The sequence below is a fragment of the Scatophagus argus genome, chromosome 2 (genome assembly GCF_020382885.2).
Source record: "Scatophagus argus isolate fScaArg1 chromosome 2, fScaArg1.pri, whole genome shotgun sequence".
Classification (NCBI taxonomy): Eukaryota; Metazoa; Chordata; class Actinopteri; family Scatophagidae; genus Scatophagus; species Scatophagus argus.
In genome coordinates this window covers 4,260,167-4,287,735 of record NC_058494.1, presented here as the reverse complement: position 1 = coordinate 4,287,735, position 27,569 = coordinate 4,260,167, and the positions used below count along the sequence as shown (strand labels likewise).

The 27,569-nt window shown below is 40.6% G+C and overlaps 3 protein-coding genes across 6 annotated transcripts; 1 reads left to right on the top strand and 2 right to left on the bottom strand.

Moving 5' to 3' along the window:
• Positions 1-374: 374 nt before the first annotated feature.
• LOC124066124 (phosphatidylinositol 5-phosphate 4-kinase type-2 beta) lies at positions 375-12,366 on the bottom strand. Its single transcript, XM_046402261.1, has 10 exons — positions 11,730-12,366; positions 8,469-8,566; positions 7,077-7,173; positions 6,470-6,622; positions 6,048-6,194; positions 5,288-5,326; positions 4,714-4,827; positions 2,795-3,056; positions 2,464-2,567; positions 375-1,593 (listed from the first exon to the last, which is right to left on the bottom strand). Exons 1-10 carry the CDS (start codon positions 11,871-11,873, stop codon positions 1,513-1,515), a joined length of 1,239 nt encoding a protein of 412 aa, XP_046258217.1. The 5' UTR covers positions 11,874-12,366; the 3' UTR covers positions 375-1,512.
• A 2,341-nt stretch (positions 12,367-14,707) lies between these two features.
• On the top strand, positions 14,708-21,333 carry LOC124066098 (polycomb group RING finger protein 2-like). 2 transcript variants are annotated; one of them, XM_046402216.1, is made up of 10 exons: positions 14,708-14,862; positions 15,520-15,647; positions 16,377-16,473; positions 16,556-16,611; positions 16,743-16,872; positions 17,222-17,261; positions 17,391-17,489; positions 18,681-18,761; positions 20,656-20,884; positions 21,097-21,333. In XM_046402216.1, the coding sequence occupies exons 2-10, from the start codon at positions 15,530-15,532 to the stop codon at positions 21,195-21,197; spliced, it is 951 nt and encodes a 316-aa protein (XP_046258172.1). In that variant the 5' UTR covers positions 14,708-14,862; positions 15,520-15,529; the 3' UTR covers positions 21,198-21,333. The 2 variants fall into 2 exon arrangements, with proteins under 2 accessions (XP_046258172.1, XP_046258162.1); XM_046402206.1 differs by having other exon boundaries at positions 20,656-21,333.
• Positions 21,334-22,087: 754 nt separating this feature from the next.
• LOC124066111 (CDGSH iron-sulfur domain-containing protein 3, mitochondrial-like) lies at positions 22,088-26,959 on the bottom strand. 3 transcript variants are annotated; one of them, XM_046402245.1, is made up of 4 exons: positions 26,712-26,959; positions 26,139-26,255; positions 25,056-25,149; positions 23,454-23,563 (listed from the first exon to the last, which is right to left on the bottom strand). In XM_046402245.1, exons 1-4 carry the CDS (start codon positions 26,802-26,804, stop codon positions 23,520-23,522), a joined length of 348 nt encoding a protein of 115 aa, XP_046258201.1. In that variant the 5' UTR covers positions 26,805-26,959; the 3' UTR covers positions 23,454-23,519. The 3 variants fall into 3 exon arrangements, with proteins under 3 accessions (XP_046258193.1, XP_046258201.1, XP_046258184.1); XM_046402237.1 differs by lacking the exons at positions 25,056-25,149; positions 26,139-26,255; positions 26,712-26,959 and adding exons at positions 22,088-23,359; positions 23,987-24,319 and having other exon boundaries at positions 23,447-23,563; XM_046402228.1 differs by lacking the exon at positions 23,454-23,563 and having other exon boundaries at positions 24,801-25,149; positions 26,712-26,956.
• Positions 26,960-27,569: the final 610 nt, after the last annotated feature.

Below are 27,569 nucleotides of genomic sequence, written 5' to 3'. Positions count from 1 at the left end.
ACCTTGGTGGCTGGTGTATTGTCAGTTGCCATGGAGATAGCTTGGTTGTTATCACATGACCCAAATGACCCACAAGGTCTGGGGGTGAATAAGCTGATGCAATCAGTACCGGTACTCAAACCCCTCCACCTGAGGCAAAGGGTCAGCTTCCCAAATTATGAAAGTGAGGAAGAATAAAGAATAACTATAAGTGGATAACCAACATAGTCGTCTGAATGTAGATAAAAGGTCTCAGGTTCCATGGTTCAATCTTACACTCTGTGTGCTCATGTTGTTTCCAGATTTAAGAAAAAAACAAACAAAAAACAAACAATAAAAATGTAAACTCAAAACTGAAGCATTTAAGGAAATGAGCATGCCCTGAACGACAAAAACAAGATAAAACTCCCTTTAATATGCAATGAATCATTTTCAAGTAACTTCTTCTAATGTCTGTTGGTAACAAAACAATACTGTATACAAACACAAAATTGCTACATTAATGTAAACAAGATATAAAAATGATCCTTATGGTAATAAAACAAGTATTTGTTGCAGAATTCCCCTTTTTTATGTGAATTTTTTTTTTCTTAGACCAACCTCCACCAAGCTCACGGTTAAAATTTCAAAAGTATTCAAAAACAATATGGCAACGTAACATTCAAACACCAAGGTTTTTTTTTCTTCTCTGTTTTTTTTGTTATTTTAGTCATAACACTCAGATGCTAAGTTCAGTGGTTTGATGTTTCAACTTACTGGTGGAGTCTCATGTACACATCAGCCATGCATTTTTGATATTGCATTCACTTACTTAATACATCATTATATATTAACGTGTTTATCCCCTGTCGTTCCAATTTGTCAGCAGAACTTTATTTTTCTGTTGTTACTGAGAGAAAGAGAAGCCGGATGGTGACTGTCAAAAGTTTGTCATGCAATCTGACCATTCAGCATCTGTGCAAGTTGTTTACATCTGTGTGTGTGTGTGTGTGTGTGTGTATTTGCCTAATAGAAATCATAAGAACAACAACGACGTGAACAGAAACAAAGAGACTGTACTAACGGACTGTTAACTGCTGAAGCTGACACACTCATTCAAGGCATTAGTGAGACAGTTTCCGTGCTGGCGTGAGGAGTAACAAGGTGGCTGAAGGAGGACTGGGAGGCAGGAAAAGATGAAAAACAACAGGGAGATTATCGGGATGTTGTTCCAAATTAAGTAAGGGGTTTCATGAGATTTCCTTGCACTGGATGAAGGAGCCGGGGAGGCAGTGGTGGTGTGTTTGTGTGTAACAGGCTTGGGGCATCCTTCCTGCCAGACTGGTCCTGGCTGTGGGAGGATACTGGCATTTTATTTTTCATTCTTTTAGTTTTTTTTTTGTGTGTTTTTTTTTGTTTTTTAATAAGGTGGAGGTGGGTGGTTTTGGGGAGGTTTGACCTACACTGAGACGGGGGAGAAGAGAAATAAGTGCCTGGTATTTGACAGCTCTATGACAGGAAGTGACTGGCTGAACTGGGAGGTGGGAGATGAGTCTATGATAAGATGTTGGACATGAACTCGTAGAATCGTTTGGAGTACTGCTCCGGGTTCACTGTTGAGATCTCAGCCCCCGCCTGACAAACAAACACAGGAGAAAGCAGAAAATGACTCAGACGGAGCAAACGCCAACACTAAATTTTGGTCTGCAACAAGCTATCGTTTTCATTCATGATCACTTGTGGTGACTTTTACATCTAAACATTCATTTGTTATGCCTGTAATGTGTGAGATAAGAGTAAAAATGCCACTTTCTCATTTTGTCAAACCAACAGTCCAAAACTCAAAGATATTAAATTTATAAAGTTATAAAACAGAGAAATCTTGTCCTGTTAGGCTGGAAAAGAATGTTAAGCATTTCTGCTTAAAACAATGATCAATCAATTATCATCAAATTTGGTTACTATTAATTTTCTGCCAATCGACTACAGAAACTGTTTGAATTGTACATTAAATAAACACTAGTTATTTAATGGTATCTGCAATGGAGAGTGCCGAGTAATATAAAATGGACAGAAGACATTATGTAGAAACATTAATGAATAGAGTAAAATATCAATAGTGAAATAATGTAAGAAATTGTTGATGTAATAAATTATTAAAACATAATTATAAAATGTTGCTCATTTTTATAGCATTATGTATTATTATTAGCTTACCAATGAAATATGTGCTAACTCATTAGCATTAGGGTTGTAAGCTTGGATTTATTGCTCAATAGTGAGTACAGTGAGTAGTCAGTGTTGTAAGCAGCAGCAGCTAGTTAGCTAGCTAGCTTGAAAATAATGAACTCCAATGAGTTCATAATTTATTAAAGTCTTTCCTTATTTACAGTTTTTAAAATATATTTTCTATTTATAGGTTTGTTTCATTTATGTTCATGTTTGTTTAATTTAATCTGCTCCAAACCACAGACTGATGGATTATGATGTAGTCTTGACACTCACCCCATGTTTCACAGTTTTGGCAGCATGTGCAGCTTTTTTCTTAGCATCATAGTGCGTGAGGATGTCGATGATAGCCATGAAGTACACCTCCTTCTTCACAGCGCCTGGCACAAGAACAACACATCAGAATGCTTTACTTTCACCTGAAAATAAATGGAAAAAAGCTGCTACTTGACTGTTCCCCTCTTCAGTGAGAGAGCTCTTAACCTGGCTCATAAAGATATTTAAGTGTTAGTATGCCTTCCAGGAATTTTAGGTAAATGTGAAACTAAACAAATTTAAAGCTACAGCACGTTCAGTAAGTCAGATAGATGTCAAATACAACTCTCACTGTCGTGGCTCTTAATTGCGTAAACGTCCACAGAGGGGTCGAACTCCCCGGGGCCGAAGAATCCTCCACAGTTGAGAGGATTTCCGGGGCTGTCGGGAGGAGTGCCGAAGGAGCCGGTGAGCACGCCTCCACCCATCCCGTCGTTCTCGTACTCCTCCTCCTCTCCCACGCCCTCCACGTCCATCTCCTCCTGCTCAGCCCGCTCCACATCATGGATGCCCACCAGGAGACTGTAGTCCATAATCTTTAGGGTGGCCAAGAACTGACACACACATGAAATACAAACAGAAAACACTCAGTGTAGTGCCTCGCTGTCACAGCTGCACACCTGGGTTTCTCAGTCATGACAGTGTGTTCAGGACCTTATCTCATGACTGAAATACCAAACAATATGAAGAAATACTTTCAAATAAACAAATGACTTTATGACAGTGATGGGTATCATATCAGTTCTCAATACTTTTATACTAACAAGAGATAATGTGGGGAAACGGCTTACTCACAGTGAGAAACCCTGGAAAAATGATCACCTGCACTTGCCGATTCACAGGAGTCAAGTGTTTTTGGTTTTGTGGCCTGCCACTTTATTGTTTTACATTAGTCGCACCCATTAACATATATAAAGATGAATGATACATCTCCATTTGCTCCCACTGTACAGAAGTGAAGCCAAAATATCCTGTATATGAGGGCTGAAATCTTGTGCTGCTGTAACATGGAGCCAGAGTCTGTGCAGTAGCGATCGAGCCGTGCTGTATGGAGCTCCTGTGTGACTCTCAGTGGCGCTCAGCTGTCAATCATCACCTTTCACGCCATTTTCATAGCATTGAAGTAATTACAACCAAATTTATAGGAACAATGGTCTCTTAAAGAAACATCAGCACGATCAGAACCTCCCAAAATGACAAATTTGAAATGAAAAATGAAAATGAAAAATTTAGCCCATGTCCTATATATGTTTATGATCTACACTGCAGCCAACCACTACAAGGAGATCAAGATGTTTTGGCTTTACATGTTTTTAGTCAATGTTCAGACTGCTTTTATCCACATTGGCTCCAGCAGCAGTGAAAAAGCTCTGATAAACCAGCTCTACTTTACCAGCCCATCACCAAATGACAGACAGATACAAGCTGGTGAACACACCGTATCATTTGCTGTTAAACAGCCAAATATTTTCCTTGTTGACGGAGGCCAAAAACCAGAGCTAAATGAGTGTGAATGTCGGACTTAAATTCACCAAGTGGCCAATTCCAAATCAATGTCAGAACTGCTCTGTGTTAGCTGGACGTACTGACAGGCAAACGCTTGCCAATCAAGCTCTATCAATGTTGTGCTCATAGGTTGTTCAAATTCCAAAAACAAATAAACAAAAAAAAAAAAGGTCAAACCAGAGCATTTTAATTTGGACAACATCACTGTGTACTGGAGAATAACACTGGTGTGATTTCACTGAAAGACAAAAAACGCACTGTGTTTTATACAAAATGACTTCTTACTTACACCTTCGTACTAGTTTTGGTACTAGCCTTAACAAAACTGCCTAAATGAATCAGAATAGTATAAGATTGTAATTTAAACGACAAGCTGTCTCATCAAAGAACAAGTTAAGAACAACACATAAGCTTTTGCTTTTTGATATTTTTCAGTACCTGATGCTAGTGAGTACAGGTGCATTTCAAAGATAAGATAAGATAATCCTTTATTAGTCCCATAAGGGATTCTCTTATCTTCAAATGCTTCAAATGTAGCAAAGCAAGTATTGAGGTTTGATACCCAAGCCTACCCAAATTTATCAAATAACAGGTAAAAACAATAAGAAGATTAAAATTCCCTGAGCAGAGTACAGGAAAGGACCTGCAGTTTAAAACAACATTTTCAATTCTGACTCTAGATGAAAACGTGAATGTCTTTCTTACCTCTACGTCCCGTTTTAGTTTCTCCAAAAAGAACTTCTTGTTGTCATCTCCTATCTGTAACTTGTGGCCTTCATTCAGGAAGTCATTGTCTTTGAAAGTGGGGAGTTCTTTAGCCTGATGAGAGGGAAGGTATTCTTTTGTCAAACAGTTGTTTCTGGTCTAGTTTAATGTCTTAATTCTGTTTTTCACAACTTAACATCTTAGTTTTGTTTGATCATAAGGATGATTAGAAGTCATCAGCTGTAAGGTTTAAGGCATCTCTTACAATCACACAATCGTAAATGCCATATGACGACATATGTAGAGAAAACAGCAAATTCAGTGGTCCTTCAATGATTTCTGATCTCACTGGATGTCCGAGACCAACAACTCTACAGTGCAAGCCCACACACAAGTACAAGAGAGTACACAGCTACAGCATAAGACCAGCATGATGTGCTACTGAAATACATCCGCTTCCTTATAAAGACTTAATTTAGCTGTCATTTGACAAGTTTGCCTCTGGGCTGAGCTAAGGGCGTTTATTTTTATCCCATCACAGCAGCAGCCGTCACTGCAAAGGAATAAAACGTACCTTTTCCTTGTCACTGGCTTCCCTTGAGACTGTTGAACCCTAGAAATTAGGGAAAATAAGATTAAAAATAGAATGAATTAAAAGCAGCTCGAGATACATCAGAGACACTGTCAGCATATCACTCACTCTGTGCTTTTTTAAACTGTCAACACAAGAGAGATAAGGTTGTTTTCTCCAGAGAATACTAGGTGGGAGAAGGGGCTTGAAAGATGTTTTTTTGTCAGCTCACTGTGCTCACAGCTGCTGCCTGGGAGGAAAACTGCACCACAATATTGAGCACAAACCAGAAATGCTTTGATGATGAGCCAAATTTGTAAATTTCTGAAAATTGTACCAGAAGAGTAAGAACTTTTCCTGATTTAAATTCAATGACTTGCCCCTTTATTCCTTAAGAAAGGAAGAAAAAAAAAAAGCAAACCTACATTTTACAACTTACACCTAATTGTGAATCATTATGGAGATTTAAATCATATAAGCAGTAATACTCCCTAACACCTGTAAAAAGACTTGAAGAAATTAAGTTTCATTAAGTTTATTTTTGTTTGGGTGGGATCGCTTTAAATGTCTTACATTGCTTCAAATGATTCACAAAGACACACACGTTTTCACTTCTGTCATCAACACAGTGTTCATTCAGTGAGTGAGAGAGACGGACGATGTTGCACAAACTCTCATGAGTGACTCCAAGTCAGTGAAGAACGGTGAACAACGGTGTGTGGTCGATACTTATTAGTGTTGCAGTAAACCAAGATAATCCTACCTTCAGGTCATATTTGCGGTGTACAGTGAGGCGATGGCTGAATACATTCCGCGTCACCACCATGTACGTCTCCACCCCATCCACTGTTAGCCTGTACATGCCCAGGAACTGAGGGAGCAGCGTGTTGCCATGACACTCCACTATAAACTGGAGACAATCAGGGGAGGAGAGCACAGAGCGTTAATGGGAAGTGTGGGAGTGAAGAACAGCATGAAAACTGATTAAAACTCGATATAGCACTGCTCTACCGCGCTGCATCATTTATATGCACGTGTGACTCCAGAGATATCAAAGTACTGAGTTAAAAATACTGGGGTTTTTGATTCTGCCTGTGTGAGTGTGAGTGTGTGTGTGTGTGTGTGTGTGTGTGTGTGTGTGTGTGCGTGTGTGCACGCGGTGGTGGTAGTACGAGACGCTCCTACCTGGTGATATTTCTTTAGGATGTTGTGCATCTCAGCAATGTCCTCACTGGACACGGTTTTGATTACAAAGCGGTGGTCGTAGCTGGACAGGAAGCGGTTGCCAAAGCGACCTTGGGAGTCGCTGTTGAGTGGGGCGCTCCTTGTCAAAGAGTTCTGGGAGAAAAGAAAAAACAAATAGCAGACATCCAGGTAAATCCTTATTTCAAAGTGGAAATTAGAGGCAAACGGATTAATACGCTGGTCGATGGCTGTGCAGCATGAGCTGGTAAACTTCTCAACTGGAATTACTGACTTTGAGAGTAAAGAAAAAAAATCACTCCAGCGATATTTTTCATTCGATCTATTTAAGATTTATTTATCAATTACTCTGAGATTAAGATTGGCGATCCAGATTTAGTTAATGATGTAATGTTTTTAACAAAGTTGAAGACTGTTCATTTCCAACAGGAGCCAATCCGCTTGTTCCTGCTGCACACTATCCTGGCCTTTGAAAACCCACTATAGGCCTGGTAGATACTTTAATCTCCCCAAAACCTCTTTCACCTCAAAACAATTTTCATTTAATCCACCACAGTTAATTTGCATCTTCTAAGCAGAAGTGACTCACCTGGTAGTCCTGGTCATCAATGCAGAACCGCTCCCTCAGGTTTCTGAACACCATGGGGCAGTACTCTTTGAACTTAAAGCGACTAGGCAGGTTTTCTCTGACAAGAAAGAGACAGTCACCCAGAGTGAGCACAACCAACAGGAGAACAGAGGTTGGTTACTGAAAATGCGGCAGAAGAGTGACTGATGTTTGCTGATTTATTTCTGCTATTGTGTGGATCCGGCACAGACAATAATACAGCTCAGAACTGACATTCACAGCTTTGAAAACTTATTCAAAATGCACACAACTTTAGATGCTGCCAGTTTGCTGGATGAGAACATTTTTAATTGCTGTAAACACCAAAACTGATATTAACATCCTTAACTCATTTAAACTTCCAACCTCCAACATCATTTTCATTCATTACTAAAGCTAGAACTTGATGGAAATATACTGGAAAGATACATTACATATCTAGATAGATACTTAATTGTGACTCTTTCTATTTATGACTTTCTGTATTGTAGTTAGCTTGTAGAATTTATTTTTAAAATAAAATTTAAAAAAAATAGCAGCAAAGACAAAGCAAATAAAATGACAAAAAGCTAAAATGTATGAGGCAGAGAAATGCGAATTTTATCCAAAAGTCAGTATGGTTATAGAGCTTTCTTTCACACCTTCAATGCCAATTAAATCTCTTCACATTCCACATTTCAGCTCTTGTTATATTTTGTAGTGACAGCAGATTTGTTTGCATCTGGCAATTAGCACTTTCATGTGAAAGTTCTCACAGCAACATAAGACTGTAAATGAGCCACAAAAAGACCAAACCCTGCACTTCAGCTGCGTCCCTCAAAGAAACTATAAAATACGTTGACAAGAACAATCTTCTAAATCATGACAACAAGCACAGACACAATGCACTCGCTTCTTAAAAGTTAAAGTGTGGTTTAATGGTGTTCACATTATTTTGTCCACTCCTGGATACAGGACCAAAGATGGTCAGATGATTATTCTGACATAAAACACCACACTGCTTCAGTCCTGTACTACTTAGACATGACTGTACTGTAAAGCTGCTCAGTTAAGTACTCAGCTCATCTTTGACAACAACCTGTGTAGAAATGTTGTATAAATGATCCTGCAGTAATATCAGTCTCATTATGGATGTTGACATTCATTCGGAACACAGCATATATTAGGCCATTCAGAGAAAATGGTAGATTACAGAAATGTTTGCATGCAGAACTGACGAGTGTTTGAACAAAGATGGAAAATCAGTGAGTCATTTTGGAGCTGCAGCAGGTGTTTGGAACTCTGGACGTGGGCTGACCCTCTTGATTACATGTGAATTACAGATTGCGCCTTTAACAGACTGTGCTGACGGTGCACAGCCTGTGATGTACCTACTTGTTAAATAGGTGGTTGTCCACTTTGATCTTACTGTAGGCTTTAAAGTCATCTGGCATCAGCATTACTGGTACAGGCACGTTACTTAACTCGTTAACCTGAAACGAGACAGAGACAGAAATATTAGAAAAGAGGAAAAAGCAGTTATATACACTAACAGACTGCATAGCTACTTTGCAGTATAAAGACACCAAAGGAACAATATTGACTTTTGCAGTTTCACTGAGGGCACAGTTTGAAATTATGCTTGAAACAGACTCCTACGCACAGTGCTCTACTGTTTGGCAGTTCCTGTCAAACAAATACAGATGAGCTTTAAAACCTTATTATGATGACAAAACTGAGAAAAGTATCTATAAGCGTCTCATTTTGACCTCAAGTACCGCACATGCTAATCAACTGAACAGCTGTTAATAGCTGTAACACAACTCAGCACTCAAAAACATTCTCCCAAATCTTTGTGAGTGTTTACCAACACAGATCATTAACTCTGAGACCAAAGAACAGGCTGACACTGCTGTTGCCAAACCCACTGACTCTGATCTTATCTCCTGAAACACAACAAGAGGAAAAGCTCGCACTCACGGACTTCAGAAAAACTTGAAGATTATCAAGTAAACAGCCATACAGAATAAACCAGGGGAAAGATTGAAGAGATACCATTATGCCAGGGACAGTGTTGAGTCAAACAGTCTTTAAGGAACTATGGCGTGAGGAATAACAGCAAAAGTAAAACTGGTAGCACAGTGGCAATACACAGACCGGGCACAGCTGTTTTGGTCATTAAATATTCGTTCTTCTCATTCTAAAAGTCAACTCAAACTCCTGATGATGTATTCATGTCAGTGCAATGATAACATGCTGTGTTGTAACTGTGCAACAGCTTAGAGTCAGGTAGCCTCCCAGTGTCTGTGGAGGCCTGTTGTTAACCGCATGAACTCACTTGTGTGTGCAGTAAAATTAAATACTAGTCAGGTAGAACATTAAGAGGTAGGAGTGGGCAGTAAAATCTGACCATTTCGGATCGAGACTGATCTTGAAGGGGTCCACAAATTACTACTCAGACAAATCCTGGATATCATAATATTCAACGTCCTCTTAATTCGGTTTCTAAATTTCATATAGTCTCATTGATCTTTAATACAATATTGTGTTTTAATAGTGAAATGGAGAAATTCATAGGTTATTTCAAGTTCGCCCACAGTCTACAGAACACATCAGAAATGAGGAAAAAAGATGGTAATTTAGATCATAGATTGTGATTAAAAAGACTGCGATATTATTTTTTTATCCAGATTGCCCACCCCTAATAGGAGTTATGAAAACATGCAGTTATTGTACTTTTAAAGCATCTCTAGGAACTTGCTGTGTGCTTTATAAACGTCAGACTTGTGTAAGTGTCATTTAATGCGTGTAGTGCAGTAAAGTATAAACTCTACCTTAACTTGATGTACTGATGGACCTGAGTGGGCAGTTATTTGCTGACATGACTTTTAAAAAAACTGGAGGGATTAACAGAAACAAACAGGTGGTGTAGTACATCATCTGCACACCGACTGACATCGTGTGGATGTAAAGTCCTCCAGCATCACAGCTAGGGCACTATTAAAAATGCATACAACCTCAGACTGGAAAAAAGGGACTTTGATGAGAAGTCTGTTTGATGTCTTGAATCGGCTTCCCACCCACACATCAAATCAGCAGGCCTGTGTGCTGCACCCACACACCCACTGCCAAAGTTCACCCACTGAATACTGGAGATGCTGCAGTGATAACCATATCATTAGCTGCCTCTTTAATTCCTTAGCTGTATGCATTTCAGTTGCTGTGTCAGATACAGACAAAAATAGGCATCTCGTCTGTGTCAAATATACTGCGGCTGTTGTCCCAATAGGCAGTTTTGGCCATTAACCACCTTTAAGTTACCACCAAATACTGATGAAGTTCGTTTTTGGTACATGAGTCAGTTTGCCATTTGATCGCAGCAGTACTGATTGGACAGTAATGTGCTTTTAGGGCCATGAGGGAACCAAAAGTAAAGGACCTGAAAACAAATTTCGCCTGGCTGTGGCAATGAGCCCACAATGCAGGTAACAGGTGCTTGTCCATTCACAACAAATCACAAAGTTTCAACCCTGGCTGCTTTTCAAGCACCAGTCGAACTGCGCAGGAGTGGATGTCTGACAAAACGCTTACTGGGTTTACTGCACATCAGGCTAGACCATACTGATGATGCAAAACAGAGCTACAACTAATGACTTTGTTCATAAATCAATTAATAGTTTAGTTTATAAAATGTCAAACAATTGTAAAAAAGTGCACATAAAAATTGAGCACAAAGTGGCATCTTCCAATAGCTTCTTTTTGTCAGATCCTTACCTTCAAGAGGCTGTAAACTGCTTATGTTTAGATTATTTGCTTGAGAAATGATTAATCATTGTGGCAACTCTTTTTTTTTGATAAACTAATCGATTAATCGTTGCAACTCCAGAGCAAACACAGTTCATCCATCACTGTTGTCGAATCCGCCCCTCACTACGCTTTTCATAGCCATAGGCAGCCTCGGCCAAAAGTGAATGTGATATATTTTTCTGCTCTATTTATAGAGAAATGATGTGATCGAATAAACTGCAGCAATTGGATGCGAACGCCGAGCATCGGAGCTGCGAATACACCCTCAGAGCAGGTTTATTTAAACAATAGGCAGGCTGCTGTCTGCAGCTGTGGAACTGAAAATCTGTGTAACCTGCTGCCTGTCACACCCCTCCCACTCCATGCCTGCACTACAGCCGCAGCTCACGACTTGGCTCCGAAACACTTCACCATCCATGATTTTTGATGGCACGTTGTTAACGCTGTACCATGAGTGAAAATGCACAACATGCCCCAGACGTGTTAGTTTTCCGATAATCACGGCACAGCTGCTGAGTTGAAAAGATTCACTTTAAAATCCATGCAACGCGCACACACTCCGCGTACAGCAAAGCGGCTAACTATACAGGCAACAGCAGTTAGATATAAAGTGTATGAAAATGACCAGCTCAGCGTATACGTCAGCCAAGAGATTTATGTCTACGCAAACTACTACTAATGCTTGGCGAATATCCATAAAATAGGATAATTACATGGTGGACTGTAAGCATCAAAACTTGCTTGACAGATGAGGGCAGATGGCTAAAAAGCTAGCAGGCTAGCTAAATCAAAACAGCAGCATAAACAAACCATTCACTCGCGACAACGAGTCATTTAAGATGTATTTACCGTATGGTTGACACCCCACATTAAAACGCTGAGAATGGGCTCACTTGCACGGAATAATTTCACTTTCTGTCCTATAAAATGCTTCTTTTTCGTCTTGGTTTTGCTAGCGCTGATAGGCGCTGCGCTGGTGCAGTTGGATGACATGTCTCGGGCTGGGAATTCAGGGTACGCAAGACGGCACTCACTGTCGCTCAGAGCCTCTATACATAAAAAGAAAATCGGAAAGTTAAGAGCATTAAAAATTTATAAGTGCATCGTGCTCGTCGTCCAACTCGCTGTGAGTCTCTGGGAAGGATAACTGTCTTTTGGGGAGTCAGCGGTAGAGCATTTTGCGCCGTCACCACCCTTCCTCCTCCCGAACAGGCCGCGGCGGAGTCCAGAGAGCAGCTAGCCGGCCATCAGGCTACAGCGCAGCCTCCCTCTTTGCAAAAAATAAAAATGGCGCGATGGACACTCGCCGGACAGGTCCTATCGCGTCTCTTTAACGCCTGCGACTCCACGTTAATGTGATACTGTTTTACTTTTTAGTGAGTAATCACATCATGATGCGCCTGAGATTGTTGTCAATCGCCACCAATACGCGTTGCATTTGGGGTCTCCTCAAGATGGCGTCTGCGTTGCACTACTACACAGTCAACAGCGCCTCCAGCAGGCCGCCCACAGAAGTACAGGGGATCCCACATCTTAAGTACAAGCACGGACTGAGCGTGAGAGCTTCAGTCAAGTCAAGTGGGGTTTTTTTTATTGTCATTTCAGCTGTTTACAGTAGTACACTGAACAGTGAAACGAGACGACGTTCCTCCAGGGATACTACAAGAAGGATTAAATACATGTGTACATAACTGTACATAATGCAAACAACCCAGACTCACAAGGACTATGCACAGTGAAAGAGAGAACAGTGAACACGGTTCTGTAAGGAGTGTGTGAGACAGCCACAAAGTGCAGGTTGAACAGTCGTCATAAACAGTGTGAGGTGTAACGAGGCATTGTGCATTGTTGTGTTGCGTAGTTGTGTAGTAAATGTCAGTGCAGCCTCTGAGAATTGAGGACCTTTTGGCTTTGGGGAAGAAGCTATTGAACAGTCTGTGGTTGTAAGAGCTCCAGTGCTTTGGTATCTTTTCCCAGATGGCAGAAGAGTGAACAGAGACCCTGTTGATCGTCTCAGCTGTTCTCACTACCAATCTTTCCATCACTGTGCACCTATTTCTGCTATCACAGATATCAATGTTCAACCCTATTTACAGTATTTAGATTGGGTCATACATCTAATGTTAACTTTCATCACTAGAATGTTTGACAACAGAGCAAAAATGAAGTCACAGTCTCAGAAACAAATGAGAAATAAATGTGTGACATTATTTTAATTTTAATCAGATGTGTCGATTTCAAATGATTATACATGATGATGACATATATAAAAACTCAACTACGTAATGTGATGTGAGTAAGATTATTTCTTATAAGAGACAACATTGTTGGTTACAAACTTTCTCACAATTCTAAATATGTGTATAACTAGATTCAACAAAGAGAAAATAGTGGAAATGTTTAAATTGGTTGTTTTCTGCTAATGGACTCACCACTAAAATTAAACCAAAAGTTAACCAACGTTAAAGGGGCACTCCACTGATTTTATACATAAATCTCATTTCTGTAAGGAGCCATGTCCAGTCTGACAAAATAATCCCAATGATGTCACCCAGGGCTGATGATGTCATCAAGATTATCTCAGTTCAGGCTTGGAGATGACAAACCTGCGTAACAAACAGGACATGGAGTATGAAAGACAGTGGTGATTAGCAAACAGGCTGTTGTGAGTCTCTCAGACCTCATGGATGGGACATTTTAAATGATTAGAGTACCTCTTGAAAAACATTAATGAATATGCAAATCCACAAGATGCAGCCAGCTGTAATAACTTAACTGTAATAGTTTTTAGTTATTGTTGTTGCTGTTTTTTTTCTTGTCAGTAGAACTTTTAAAAGTCAGGTTGGCATTCATTTTTCCCTTCCTACTATTTTTTTTTCTTACATTTACTGATTAAAAAACTAATCTGTAACACAATGTACATGTTTCTTGTATTGCATGCAATCAGCATTACCCCCTGTGCCCTGTATTTACTCTTTTCAACGTGCAGGCAGTCACATTTCTGTTAAAAAGCTTTCGTCTCATACAGCATGTTTACAGAAGTGCTCCTCTCTGTAAGTTGTCCCCAGGGCTCTCACAGGATGGGTGGGTTGGGGTGCAGTTTTGATGATCCCTGCTCGATACCTGAGGGAGCTGCTGACTCTTCATTTGTTTACAGTATGGTTACACGGTTCAGTGACTGTCAATGTTTTTATTTACTCTGAAACATCCTCCTACTGTCTCTTTCTGCCCTCTGTTTCATTGTGTTTTCTTTTTTTATACAGTGGTCATATTTATTTATTTTTTTGTGATTTTGTGCTGCTCATTGCTATCAGGGCTATCTGGAAAAGGAGCTTTCTAATTTCAGATATAATTTTAAACACTAATTTAACACATGATACATATAAAAATAATATTAACATTTATTTCACTGGACTGAAGAATATCTGAACACACTTATTGTTTTAGCTATTATTTCTAATAACAACAAATCTATTACGCTTACTTTATTATTTAAAAAAATAAATAAATAATGGAACTGAAAACGGAACGAGCATTGCAAATTTCCAATTAAATTCCACCCTTGTCCATGGGCCAACCCTCAGCTCGGGCCCCGGGACGTGAGGCCTTCAGGGCCCGCGTAGGTAATGCAGACAACATAATTTGCAGTCAGATGGAGACAGACAGAGGGCGTGGCAAATCCCTGTCCTGATGAATTTCATACTTGAAATAAAAATATTAAACGGATGTTAAATTAAGAACAAATGTGAGGGCTGGCCCGTGCAGGATGACTGAATGCGTAAAAAGTCGTGAGGGCCTGCAGAGGATACCCTGTATGCCCCGAGAACGAGGCGACAAAATAAAGTCACGTGATCCAAAATGGGCAGTCCTCTGACGGTGCTGAAAAAAGCCATTTTCTGGCGCTGCTGCAAATTCTGTCCAAGTCCAAATAATTTACCTGGATCCTGGTTGGGAGGAGAGGGAAACTTTTATGTCTAATCAGGTAGGAACGAAGCATCGGTGATCGCTCTTTATCGGCCACATCGGCCCGCTGTTTGCTGAGGCGCACACAAAGTGCACGGTGTCACATTTTGAGCCTCTCTTGTTCGGCTCCTCATACAGCCCTGTCAGTGAATTTAAGATGGCTGCTTTGTGTACCAGTGTGGTTTTCTGTGGCTCTGTAGCCCCCCTCCCCTTCAGTGTTGGTGTTTCCTTTGGATGTGTTTGGTTCTGGTGCCCGGCCGGACGGCGGAGCTCCGGAGAAGCGCAAACGCTCTTTGTTGGTTCGCTTGTCGTGGAGGAGCAGAGCTGATGCACAAGATGAGGCCACACAGGGGCGATTCAATAGTCGGCTGCTGTGTACCACCACACAGGCTGCATTTAGCTGCACGGCTCCTACTCTCCACACGCTGTTTATCGCTCCAGCATGTCATTCTAGGTGCTTTTTGTAGCCCATCAGCTCTCTTTGTTGTGTTTTCGCAACCTGCTGTCCCAAGGACGAGCTGCAGACGTTATCCGAGGGGCCACTGTAGCAGCCACTCATTGACCACATGAGAAAGAGCTAGTAGTAATCTCAACAGGCATTATGCACATTTACACAGACTCCAATGCCTTAATGTGTAACAAGAACCTGTCATGTTGTTGTCTGTTTCCTCTACAGATCTGTCCAGATGGATAAGATGCAGCCCAACCGGATTAAAATCACAGATCTGAATCCACACCTCACATGTCCACTGTGCGCTGGTTACTTAATTGATGCTACAACCATCGTAGAGTGCCTGCACTCCTGTAAGTTCCTCACACAAAAGCATTACCTTACATGCATGCAGAGTGTGTCTGTTAACCCCAGTTTGACTTTAGCCCGGACCTGACATCTGTAGCCATAATAATAAGCAGAGCTCCTGCCCATGTTGTGGTAATAAGGTGCATGATGTTGAGTCATATACTGTAACCCCAACTTCACATTCATGTTTTTTTTTAATACAGGAAGTTTACTTCAGGGAACACCCATGTACACAATAATAATGTAATGCATGTGATACAAAATTCCATTTACTGTATGTGAGGTTTTGATTCAACTCTGGTAACTATGGAGGCTGATCATGTTGTTGGACTGTTGAGAGACTTCAGTCAGTCACTTAACATAACTGTATCAAAAGCACTATTGCATTATTGTGTATTATTGTGTTATATTGAAATGCAGATGGTGATATGGGGCAGTGTTTGAGAATCTGCCTTAGTACGGTCTATTGGTAAGAATATGGCGCTATGATCCGTATCACAGGATGGGGGTTATGATTCAGTATATTGCAAATCTGTGAAAAGGCAATGTTGGCAACACTGATATCTAGTGGTTTTGTGGTTTAAACCCAACACAAAATCAACCACAGCCACAAATCTTTGCATGTAAACTATTAATGTAAAATGGATGCAGTTCAGTACACTGTACAATCAGTACTGCATCTCAAAATATGATAAAACAGTATTCAAGTGTTATATATTCTTATGTTTGTACAGTTTGTAAGACTTGCATCGTTGCCTTTCTGGAGACAAACAAATTCTGCCCTCGATGTGACGTCCAGGTTCACAAGACATGCCCTCAGCTCAGCATCAGGTCAGTTATGTTGCTTTCTAGAATTTTTTTTTTCTGAATGCAGCGCAATTATGCTCATCAACTCAAAAATCTTCTTTTCCAGAGCGGATAAAACTCTACAAGATATTGTTTATAAGCTTGTTCCGGGGTTATTCAAAGGTAAGGCGACGTTTCTTCGGACTGGAGAGCAACTAACGGTCCTGAAGCAAGTTCTCAGTCTCAGCATTTGTCACAGTTTCTCATTTTATGATTCATTTCTTCATTGTGCTCTCATTGTGCGCCGCATTCAGATGAGATGAAACGGAGGCGGGACTTCTACGCAGAAAATCGTGTACTGGAACCAGGGGAAGTGGTGGAGACGTTTAACATAGCAGAGGATGAAATCATCAGTCTGTCCATACAGTTCTATGAGAGGAATAAGTGAGTCAATCATTTCTTATGTTTTTTTTTTTACAAGAAACAGCAGTGTTCATGGTGGATCAATTTACTGGAAAGTGGATGCTGAGACAGGTGTAAAAACAATGAACACAATTATGTGATCATAGAAAAGCAAACAATAGAGTGGAATTACTTACATATGCAAGTAAAACCCATATTAACCAGAAATAAGTGGGGAAATTAGAGGGGAAAGAGAACCTGTGTGAGCACTTAAAGGTTCCACTCACACCTGCAGTATGTCTCACTGAATATGGATTTCTGCATGAGTGGAAAGAATTGTTCATTATTGTTAAACACCTTTTTTTTTTTTGTATTTAATTTTTGCCTGCAGAAATAATGAGAGGCAGCACTCGGAGATGGAAGGAGACAAGGTAAAGCCTGATTTTTAAAGCAGAGTTGGGGAAAGCAGTAGTGGAAGCCTACACGCTTCATGCTGTGTTTTGTTTTGGCCTTCTCTCTGGACTTATGTACCCCCTCTCTGCTCTTTTCTTTGTTCTCAGTCCAATGGTAAACGCTTCCTGCAGTGCCCAGCAGCTATGTCCGTCATGCACTTAGCAAAATTCCTCCGAAGCAAGATGGATATTCCCAACAACTATCGGGTAATTGGACACTCGTGCTGTATTGACTTTGTTCCATAATTCGGGGGTTGTGACACAATAATAGAAAGTTTTTGTGTAGGAGGACTTCTAATTCTAAAGTAATGTAATCACAGTTGTGGGTGAATCATATTATGTTGCATGTATTTATCAGCTGTTAGTGCAACATGATAACTAACCAGATCATATCATCGTGCCAAAACTGAGGGCTATTGCCTGGAAAAACTGGAAAATCATTAAAGCTGTACTCATTTTTTTTATGTCAACACTGGACTGTGTAGTGTGAAAGCATTCACACGTACTGAGAAACCCACAGAAGACGATCATCATCAAACTCGACGCCCATGAGCACTTTAAAAAGCCTTTTCCACAGTAGAGGTTTGGATAGGTCATAGCAGGAAAAGAGCAGGTGTTGCTAGTCTCATTAAAGAGGGCCCTGTTCCATTACGTGTCCCAGTGAGCCAGCATTCACAGCAGCACGGCCATAGCTCACCTAATTTAGATGGTTAATGTAATTATTTTATTCAATTCCTTTCTTGCTATTATGAAAAAGATCCGTAACGTGAACCAGCTTGTACTAATTTGTTGGCATTCATCAGCTATTGCTCACAAGTACTCGATGGTGTGCATTTTACTTGCTAGTACAGATTTTGTGTTATGGATGCTAGCTTGGTTATCAGCTCTCTAACAACAGCAAGTAAAGCTCCCAAATGCAGTCAAATGTATGTATTTTTTTAATGAGGTAAATTTGTTTTTATCTAGTTGTAACTGCTGCTGAAAGTGGCAGCCATCTTGCCACCGTTTTCCGACATTTTTACCAAGTTTTACGAAGTGAAAAATTTCGATGGAAACGGTATGATGCGAGTGTGACATTAGTACTCGTTAGTATAGCACACTTTGTGTTGTGGCCTTTTACTCTCCTCCTTCTCTTTTTATGATGCTCTTTGATGAAAACTTCTCAGGAATCGCTGTTAGTGACTGCTGACAATGTAAGTGACACCATGGCAGTGCCATTTATCTTAAGATGGGAAGATGAAACTAAAACAGTGCCATATTTTAGTGCTTTAATGCAAAAGTAATTGAAGGCAGTGGGACAAAAGTTTGCCCGGAGGCAGGATGACACTCAAAGCTGGGATTACAGCCTGCTATGGCGCTCCATACTGATGCTGATGATGCTGACGGTGTGCGTTACAGGTGGAGGTGTTGTATGGAGATGAACCCTTGAAGGACTACTACACACTAATGGATATTGCGTACTTCTATGAGTGGAGACGGGTGAGTGACCACTTTCATATTTTTTACCACGGTGCACAAATATTTACCCAACTGGAATTGTGATTTTCACCCGTGTCTCTCTTGTAGTTGGAGTGATTTAATTTTTTGCTGTGAAATCCAAATGGGTGTGCCGTAACAGTGCTTTAAATCATAGTTGTCTGTTAAAGGTTTGGCTGCACTGTATTCACCACTAGATCATATGAACAAAATAAGTGGCCCGACTGGTTGCATCAGTAGGACAAGCTGAACGGCTTTGCATTCTGCTTTATAGAGTTTTCTGCGGCTTTCACATGCAACATGGCAACATATCGCTTCACGTCACTTCCTTTTGTGCGCTCTGTCTCTTTAAGTTATGTAACTTGCAGCCTTTAAGAGCTGTTCATGCAATCTATTCCTGTGAACATAAAGATGGAAGATTGGTGTTGAAGTCGTAAACAAAACACCTCCAGGAGTCAGCAGCTAGATAGGATTATTAGTTTGTCTTGTGAGGACTGATCATGCTGCATGGACTATTGTAACATACTGTGAGTCCCCACTACAGCTGATTGTTAAGGTGTGTATAAGTGAGTATACGTAGTCATGATGCATTATTAGCCCCATCAGTCAGGCTCTGGTTTTTAACTAGTCAAGAGTATCCATAAGACACTTGAACTATAATTCATTAGAAGTCACATCCATATTGTGTTATGACTGTTTATATATGCATCAGAAAGCGATATGTATTTGTAAGTGTAGTCATAAAGCATCATGAGTGCATTATAATACTCTATAAAAGCCCTTATGACGCACTATAGATGGGGTCTTCATAGAGCGTGTTAGAGCAGGAAGTCTGGGAGATGTTTAAAGAGGGAGCCACTCTGGAACACAATTTGTGTCCGTGTGTGGACAAGTATGGTTCTTCATCTCGCTGATGTTGAAAACATATTTACATGATCCCGCAATCATTTTACGTTCGGTGTTGTTGTTCATGTCTGCTGATTTTGTTTCTCTTTGTTTGAGTTCATGTTTACATGGTTGACCGTTTACTGTATAATTTCACAGCTTACTTAGATTGTCCAGCGTGGACAGAGTGTTGAACTGAGATTGATCTTTTGAAATTGGACAAGAAATAAGCAATTCCTGCTAATAACAACTTCACCCTCTGTCAGTTACCCGTATACAGCAGAAACAACTGTGATATTTGGACCTGAGTGCGTTAAAGGACATGGCTGCCAGTATTTTACGGATCTATTCTACATTGTCAAAAAATCCCATGGGAAGACCATAATCAAAATATTTCCATCCGATCCTCTCTGTGACCCACAGCCATGTCCAGTCATTCCTACAGGAGATGTGTCAGTGTCAGACTGCACGTTACTTAACTATTAATCATATAAAAATGGAAATAATAGTTCCTGTTTTATCAAGCATTGGATGTGATTTAGTCATGTTTGCAGTAATACTACATGAGGTACAAAAGCAGGAAACGGTTTATCCGCTGCTTTTAGCTAACTATTGCCTCTCTTCTGGTCTTTTCCCAGCTACTTTTTACACATTGTCATTAAAACACCTGAATTAATTGTTACAGCTCACTCAATGTGTGGATGTATTTTTTTTTTTTCAATCAAATCATTAAAACAATATTTTTAATCTCCCCATGTACCCCAGCTGTCACCGCAGCCCATCAGTCAGTGCAAGAGTGTTTCTCATTCATGTGTTTTGAACAGTTTTAGCACAACTGTGTACACACAGTACTTGCTAATAGGATCTCCTCTTTTCATGGAATTTGATGACAATAACAGCATTCTTGGCCAGTTATTCAGTCCTTCCTGTCTGTAAATTTGCCCTCATATTTATGAATTCTAAAACCTGAGCTCCTGCCCAGCCCTAACGATGTGTGTGCGCCTCTGTACAGACTGGGCCAATCCCCCTGCAGTATCTGGTCAAGCCCACCCGGAAGCGCAGGAGGCCGTCTCAGTCAGCTGCCCAGGGCCACTCTGACGGCGTCAACACCAGCCCGACGTCAGAGAGCGACTCCCAGAGCGACAAAGTTCACAGTCCTGCTGCAGCCCAGCCGCCCCGAGCCACGTCGCAGTCCAGCCCTGCGTGTCACGACCTCTCTCCTGCCATCCAAAGCTCCAACGGTACCACTGTGCCCAACAACACTCGGCGACACACCCTCACCTCCAAACAGGGCGCCAACGCTCGGAAAGTGACTGTCAACGGCACGAGCTCTGTGGCCGGCAAGGAGGAGGCGAGGGGTGCCGACAAAAGCGGTTTGCCTCCGACAACCTAATGCGTATACAGAGCAGCAGGGAGGACAGTGTTTGAATTGCTCCCTTCTTTCTTTCCACAGAGCAAAAAGACGAGCTCAAGCCGTCTTCCGTCTGGACAAATGGGAGGCAGATCCCTGCTATTATCTCTCAGCAGGAAAGACTGAAAAGTGCAGCCAAATAGACACTTGTGCGTGTGTGTGTGCGTGTGTGTGTTTATGTGTGTTAGACTAGAACAGTGCACACATACAAACTGTATAGTATGTATCAAATGTGAGCATGTGTGCATACATATGTATAAACTTATCTTTTATACAAGATATTGTAATCGTTTTGTATTGTATATGCAGTGGGTCTGTTTCATTTCCATAGCTCCATCAGCATTCATTTGGCTCCAGAAAACTTGAGACACAATGCTGAAAGGCATTGCAGTGTACATCACTGCTTGAGTTGGATGTAAAGAAAAACAAAAGAAACTAATCCGCGCCTTCAAACGGTCATGTTAGTAACTGCTGTATAAGTGTCCAGTATAAGCAACCATTCATCAGGAAACACAGGTACATTGCGCATAACTGTTGATGCACTTTGTTAAGGTCCAATCACATGATCCAAACCAACAAGTATTGTTCAGCAAGCATTTATATTTAGAGTTCCAAGCACTACCACGCTCGCAAGCAGATGTTTGTCAGCATACCACGTTCTTCCTCTTAATGGCAGTTGAAAACGCAAAAGGGATTTGGATATTTGGCCATGTGTGTTGTAGCTCCATGCATTTCAACATTCCTTTTGTTTCTTTTCCACAAACAATGATACATTTTTTTTTTTTTTATCAGCCATATGTGCATGTTTTAGGTCAATAAAACGTTTACTTACTAGATTTTTCTGACCTAAGCGTCCTGTTTATGATCCTCTGAATTTAGCAGGTCACAATAGGTGACAGGTTGCTGTTTACAACCTGGGTATTCTGTACTATATAAAATTGAACACGGGTATCAGGCAATTCTGTTACAAACTAAAACAAGTTTAACCAGTTCAGTAAATAGAGGGACATTATGGAATATCAACAGCTTCTCCCCTGTGTTCTTCCTTTCAGCTTTTATATTAATGTTTACATTCAATCAAGCCACAAACATCAGGACATACAAGTAATACACTGAAACCTAACAGAAGTTATTAAAGAGACACTACGCTGACGCATCTCAGGTTCCCAACCATTTGGCTTGTGACCTCTTATGGCCGAGCACTTTGTGCCCTTGACCCGTCAGAGGTCGTAAACCCTGGTACAAGAACAATCGACAGATTTGAGGCAAGTGTGAAAAAAACAAAAACAAATATTATGTTGAGTAACTTTTTTTTTTTTTTTCTTTAATGTTGTGACCAAAGTTAGGAACCACTGATTCATGATCTGGGACCAGTAAAAGAGCTGATAACAAGCAATGAAACAGTGACCATGTTGGTGAAGAAGTGCCAGCTGATACAAACAGTGGAGACTCATCATGGTGACACCTTTGCACTCACTATATGGTTTAAAATGATTCGAGATTTGTCATTATACAGCACAAATTTAACAAAATCCAAGTTAGTGTAAACATCAACAAACTGTGCAAACTAATAAATAAATAAGCACAAAAACACATTTTTCAAAAATGGAGTGCGAAGGATGAGTTCAGGAGTCTCGCAACCAGTGGAAAGCGGTTGCTCTGCAGTCTGATGGTTCAGCAGCAGGTACTTCTGAAGATTTTCCAGACAGCAGCAAGTTGAACAGGCTGTGGCTGGGGTGCATTTTGTCTGTGGTATCCCCTTGAGCTCTGCAGACACCTTACCTTATCCATAGCACTGATTCTCAGCATTTTTTCCCCATGGACTTCCAGTGCCATTTATTAGTAATCTCAGTATAAACAGTATGGTAAAATCTCCACTGGTACACACACCTCACACAGTCCATCATCACATCATCGTCTCTCCACAGACAAAGATGGAAAGCAAGGACTTCTGATGGCAGCACTGAGAGAAATACCGACAGGACATCAGACTCAAACATATGTCAGGGTCCGTAAGTTTAAATGTGCTGCATTCACTGAGTGCAGAATCACTTTGTACAAAAATGTAGAAGCAACAGCTACACAAATCAGCACTTCGTAGACCTCTCCGTCCTCCTTTTCAGGAGTCCGTTTGTTCATGTAGTGGGGCAGACACGATGAAATCCTGCTTGTGCGTGCCATCACAGTAAGGAGGGTTGTTAGTGTACTTACAACCACATAGCCAAACTGTGGCGTCTTTCTCTGGGACAAAGCGTAGCGGGGAGAGGCCCTGGGCTTTGGTTTTGTGGGCTCCATCACAGAAAGGCTGGAAGATGAAGATGTGATCAGGGAATAATACAAGATGTGTACTTCAGACAGGAGTACAACCACATGAAGTCAATGGTGGTTTTACCTGTTTCTTGCTGTGTCCACAAGTGCACCATGAGTAACGCTTTCCACCATGCAGCTCCACTTTGAAAGGCTTCTTAGAGGGGATCACAGGTTCTGGAGGGACTGTGGAGAGCTGGGCCTGTGGACAGAGCTACATTAGAGTACAGCTACATTTTTTTTAAAGTTAAGTGGCAAATACTCCACTACAGTAAAGGCAACACATATTAACTCGAGGATATATTTAATTATCAAACTGACTAATGGTCAGTAGTTTATATTAGCTTGTACAGCCCCTCAATAACCGCAGTTCACGCAGACTGTGCTTCACTGACTTCTTCCATCAGCACTGGCCAACCTGAGCACAAGTCCAATTTAGATGAAAGAATGGAAAGTAGTGTTTCGATCTTCTATGAGGTGTAAAACATTGGCCAAACATTCCATTCAAACATTGGCCACTTCGAGCTATGGTTTTAACAGCCCAGCTATTTATATAATATTGGTGTTAACTGAAGAGTGAGCCGAACAATATCACGTATACAAAAGGCAGGGGCTGAAGGTTTACCTTGGTAGCATTCATAGCTGTTATCCAAGGTTGTCTCAAGGTTAAACTGACGCATCTGTGATCTAATTTTGTCACCAACGTGTTCATGTTTCCAATAACAGCTAAACTTTCAAAACAACCCGAGCTAGCTAGCTAGCTGCCCAAGTCGCGTGAACGCCAAACGACCGGGACGTGATTCAGTCCCAGCTGACGTCCCAGCTACAGAAAATATAAAAGGTAATTCAAACGAGAGGAGAAAAATAAAGCAGACACTCTGAGAAACAGTGTAACGTTTCACCAACAAACAGCTTATCAAGGAGATCGCAGAAATCACTTCCTATCACGTGTTAGAGTACGAGCCAATCAGGAGGCGTATATCGGCCAGCCGGAGCTTCTGTGATTGAGTGAGAGGTTCAATGTTCAAGCAATAAGTTAATAATCGTAGAGAAATTCAGGATGTTGTGGAAGTTATGCTTGGCAGATACATCAACGAGGGGATACCATATTTGACATGTGTTGCATAAAGATGTGACGAATTAAGATGTAAAAGCTAGCTATTAAACATTTTTTAAAAACTGAGAAAACTCATGGACATATGGTATGAATCAATCAAAAATTAAAAAAAACAACAACAAAAAACCAAAACAATGGTAAGCTTTCAGTGCCTTCACACAAGGTGCTTTAACAACTGTCACTATACTTACTATGTGGTGCATTTGTATATGGCTTAAGCATTTGTACACTGGATACAAATCCATGAATAATTAAAAAAATGTAATTTGTAAAACAAAAATAAGTCTGAAGAGGATAAAATGAGGCAAGACTTGACATTTTCCAACAAAGGCCATATTTTACAACATATTTTATTTTAATATAAAAATGCAATTTTATAAACTTGCAAATCACCGAAAAATTTAGACAAGACAAAAGAAGGAATTATTTTCTGTTTTATTTCTACCAACTCTGTACTCCGGGGCAGACATCTTGAACGCTGATCATTTAAAAATGCCTTTCATCGACTTCACTAGATCTCGGAAGATGACTTTAAAGTGTGAGCCGTCACAATACGGTGCATTTTTGGTTTGCTTACAGGCACACAGCATGACCATCCTGTCTTTGTCGGGGGTGAAGCGTAGAGGAGAGATGCTCGGGGCTTTTGTCTTGTGAGCTCCGTCACAGAAAGGCTGACAAACAGAGAGAAAGGGAGACTATGAAATCATATTCAGTTCTTTAAAACTTTATCATTTTTATACCTGTCACAAGATTGGTGTATTATCTTTAAGTAAGTTTAGCATAGAGCTGCATAGAGGTTCAGTGGTTAGCACTGTCACCTCACAGCAAGAGGGTTGCAGGTTCAAAACCCGGTCACACACACACACTCACGTTTTTTCTTATTTATGCATCAGTCAGTGTGCACTCACATTAGGAGTATTTCAGACACATGATAAAAACATTACATGGACAAAGTTCTTAATAACATCACATGTGAATTTTAAATGGAACAGATTTATATTCCTTATGTGACATTTTAGCTAGCAAGCAAGCAAAGCACAGGTGCAATTAAAACAACATGGCTGCAGTTTGTCGAGGTGTGTCCAGACTGACTCACTATCTTAACATACTGAGACAAGTGAATGGCAGAGAGCCATTGTCAATGTGATTGAATACTTGTACTTTTCCTGCTAGGACAAGTCATAAATCTGTCACGAGAAAAGCAGGATTAAGAATTAATTAATCTCTCAGAGTTGATCCTGTCTGCGGGTCAGTGGGGTTTATGCAATCACTAATTTTACATGATATATTTTTAAGGAACTGACATTACTTTGTAGAAATCCCATTTCACCGTAACATTGAAGAGGTATTTTTGCATATTTCTTTAGAAAAAAAAAATATATATATTGACCATGTTTCCATTTATATTATATATGATACTGCTGGTGTCAGAAATGCACACATGATCTCTGCACACATCAGCATAGCATGATTGCATACAGTAGGAAACATAAAACCCTTCATAAAACGAGCTCGGCTATCAGTTTATGCCTGTTCTTTACTGTCGGTCAATGGTGGAAATTCAGAAGTGGACTGCAAACTGGAGATGGATCGCAGTGAAAGAGCTAAGACTCTACATGACTGGCATCCTGTCTCTAGCCCAGGTGTCTCTCATGCTCACCTGTTTCTTACTGTGTCCACAGGCACACCATGCGTAGCGTTTCCCAGCAGACACCTTCACCCTGTAGGGCAACCGGGCTGCAGGGACACTCTCTGTAGACTGCAAGCAGTACTGAACCTGCGGGCACAGTGAAGCATCCTGTGATAGCTACAGACATCATCAGCATATACTGTGTACAGACATGTGTTTTCAAATGTTAGAATACGCAGTAAAAATAGAAAGTTTTAAAGTAGACTACTGGTTCACAATTAACAAGTGATACATATATGTATTTTTACCACCAGCTGACCACAACCTAATGATCACTGCTAACCTTCACTGAAGTTGCAGTTGTCTTCTATAGCTAATTAGCAAAACACACCAGTGCCAAAGGTCAACGAAGGAGGGTGTGTCAGATTTTGTGTTTGCATAGAGAAGAAAAAGAAAAGAAAATACGGCTGGATTGCAGGCATGACTCAGCACCATGAAAAACAAAGCGCTAAACTTGCGGCGCATCAGTAAACGAAACTGGAAAATGAACCGCAAACAAAATAGACAAAGACTTTTAGAGGGTGGACGATGTTGAAGGCTCACCTGCGAAGACGAAACAGGCAGCAGTAGTTGAGGTCGTCCGAAGGTCCGCATGCATCCTCTCCGCACTGCAACCACGAAGCTGCTCGGGTTCATTTTGTCGCCAAATTAGAGTGGAAGAAGTCGTAAATTCAGATACTTGTACACACTCGAAGAAAAACCCGATTCATCACAACCCGCCGACTCAGGAAACTTGGACGGACTACAAACATACAATAAAGTTACAACATGGCTTCTGCGCAGGCGGCACAGGTGATTGGTTGATGACTGTAAACATCTCGTGCGCCGAAGACACGCCTTCATTTTTTTTCTCCCTTTTGTTTTTTTGTTGTTTTTTTTTTTTTTTTTTTTTTTTGGTTGGTATACCATTTTAACAAACTACCGTGTCATTAAAACAGACTGCGGGCAAACTGATATATGAGTCTGATGTAACATTTAAGTAAATCTGAATCAGATGTGAAAGGACGTGAGCCTAATACAGTGTTAAAACGTAATTTGGCTTTCCGCGCCGTGAGCCGTTCGGTGCAGTTAGTTATCCACTGTATTCAACTGGGAAACAGACACAAAAACGGTTCAAACATGGCAGCCTTCAGGGAAGATTTTTAATGGGGACTAAAGGGTTATAATTGATGGTACATCATTTAATGATACTTCGTAGATTAGTTAAGGGCCATTAACTAGAACCTATTTTTTTGGTTTCTATTCGGTAAATGCAGTTATTTACTAATAATAAAGAATTTAAAGTAGCATAAAGTATTTATAAAGGTTCTATCATCATGTCAGGTCATGGTAGCTGAAGTGCGAGAAGCGAAGGAAATCGGTTATGTTTGGAAAGATTGGACCTGTTTTAAACCTGTTCAC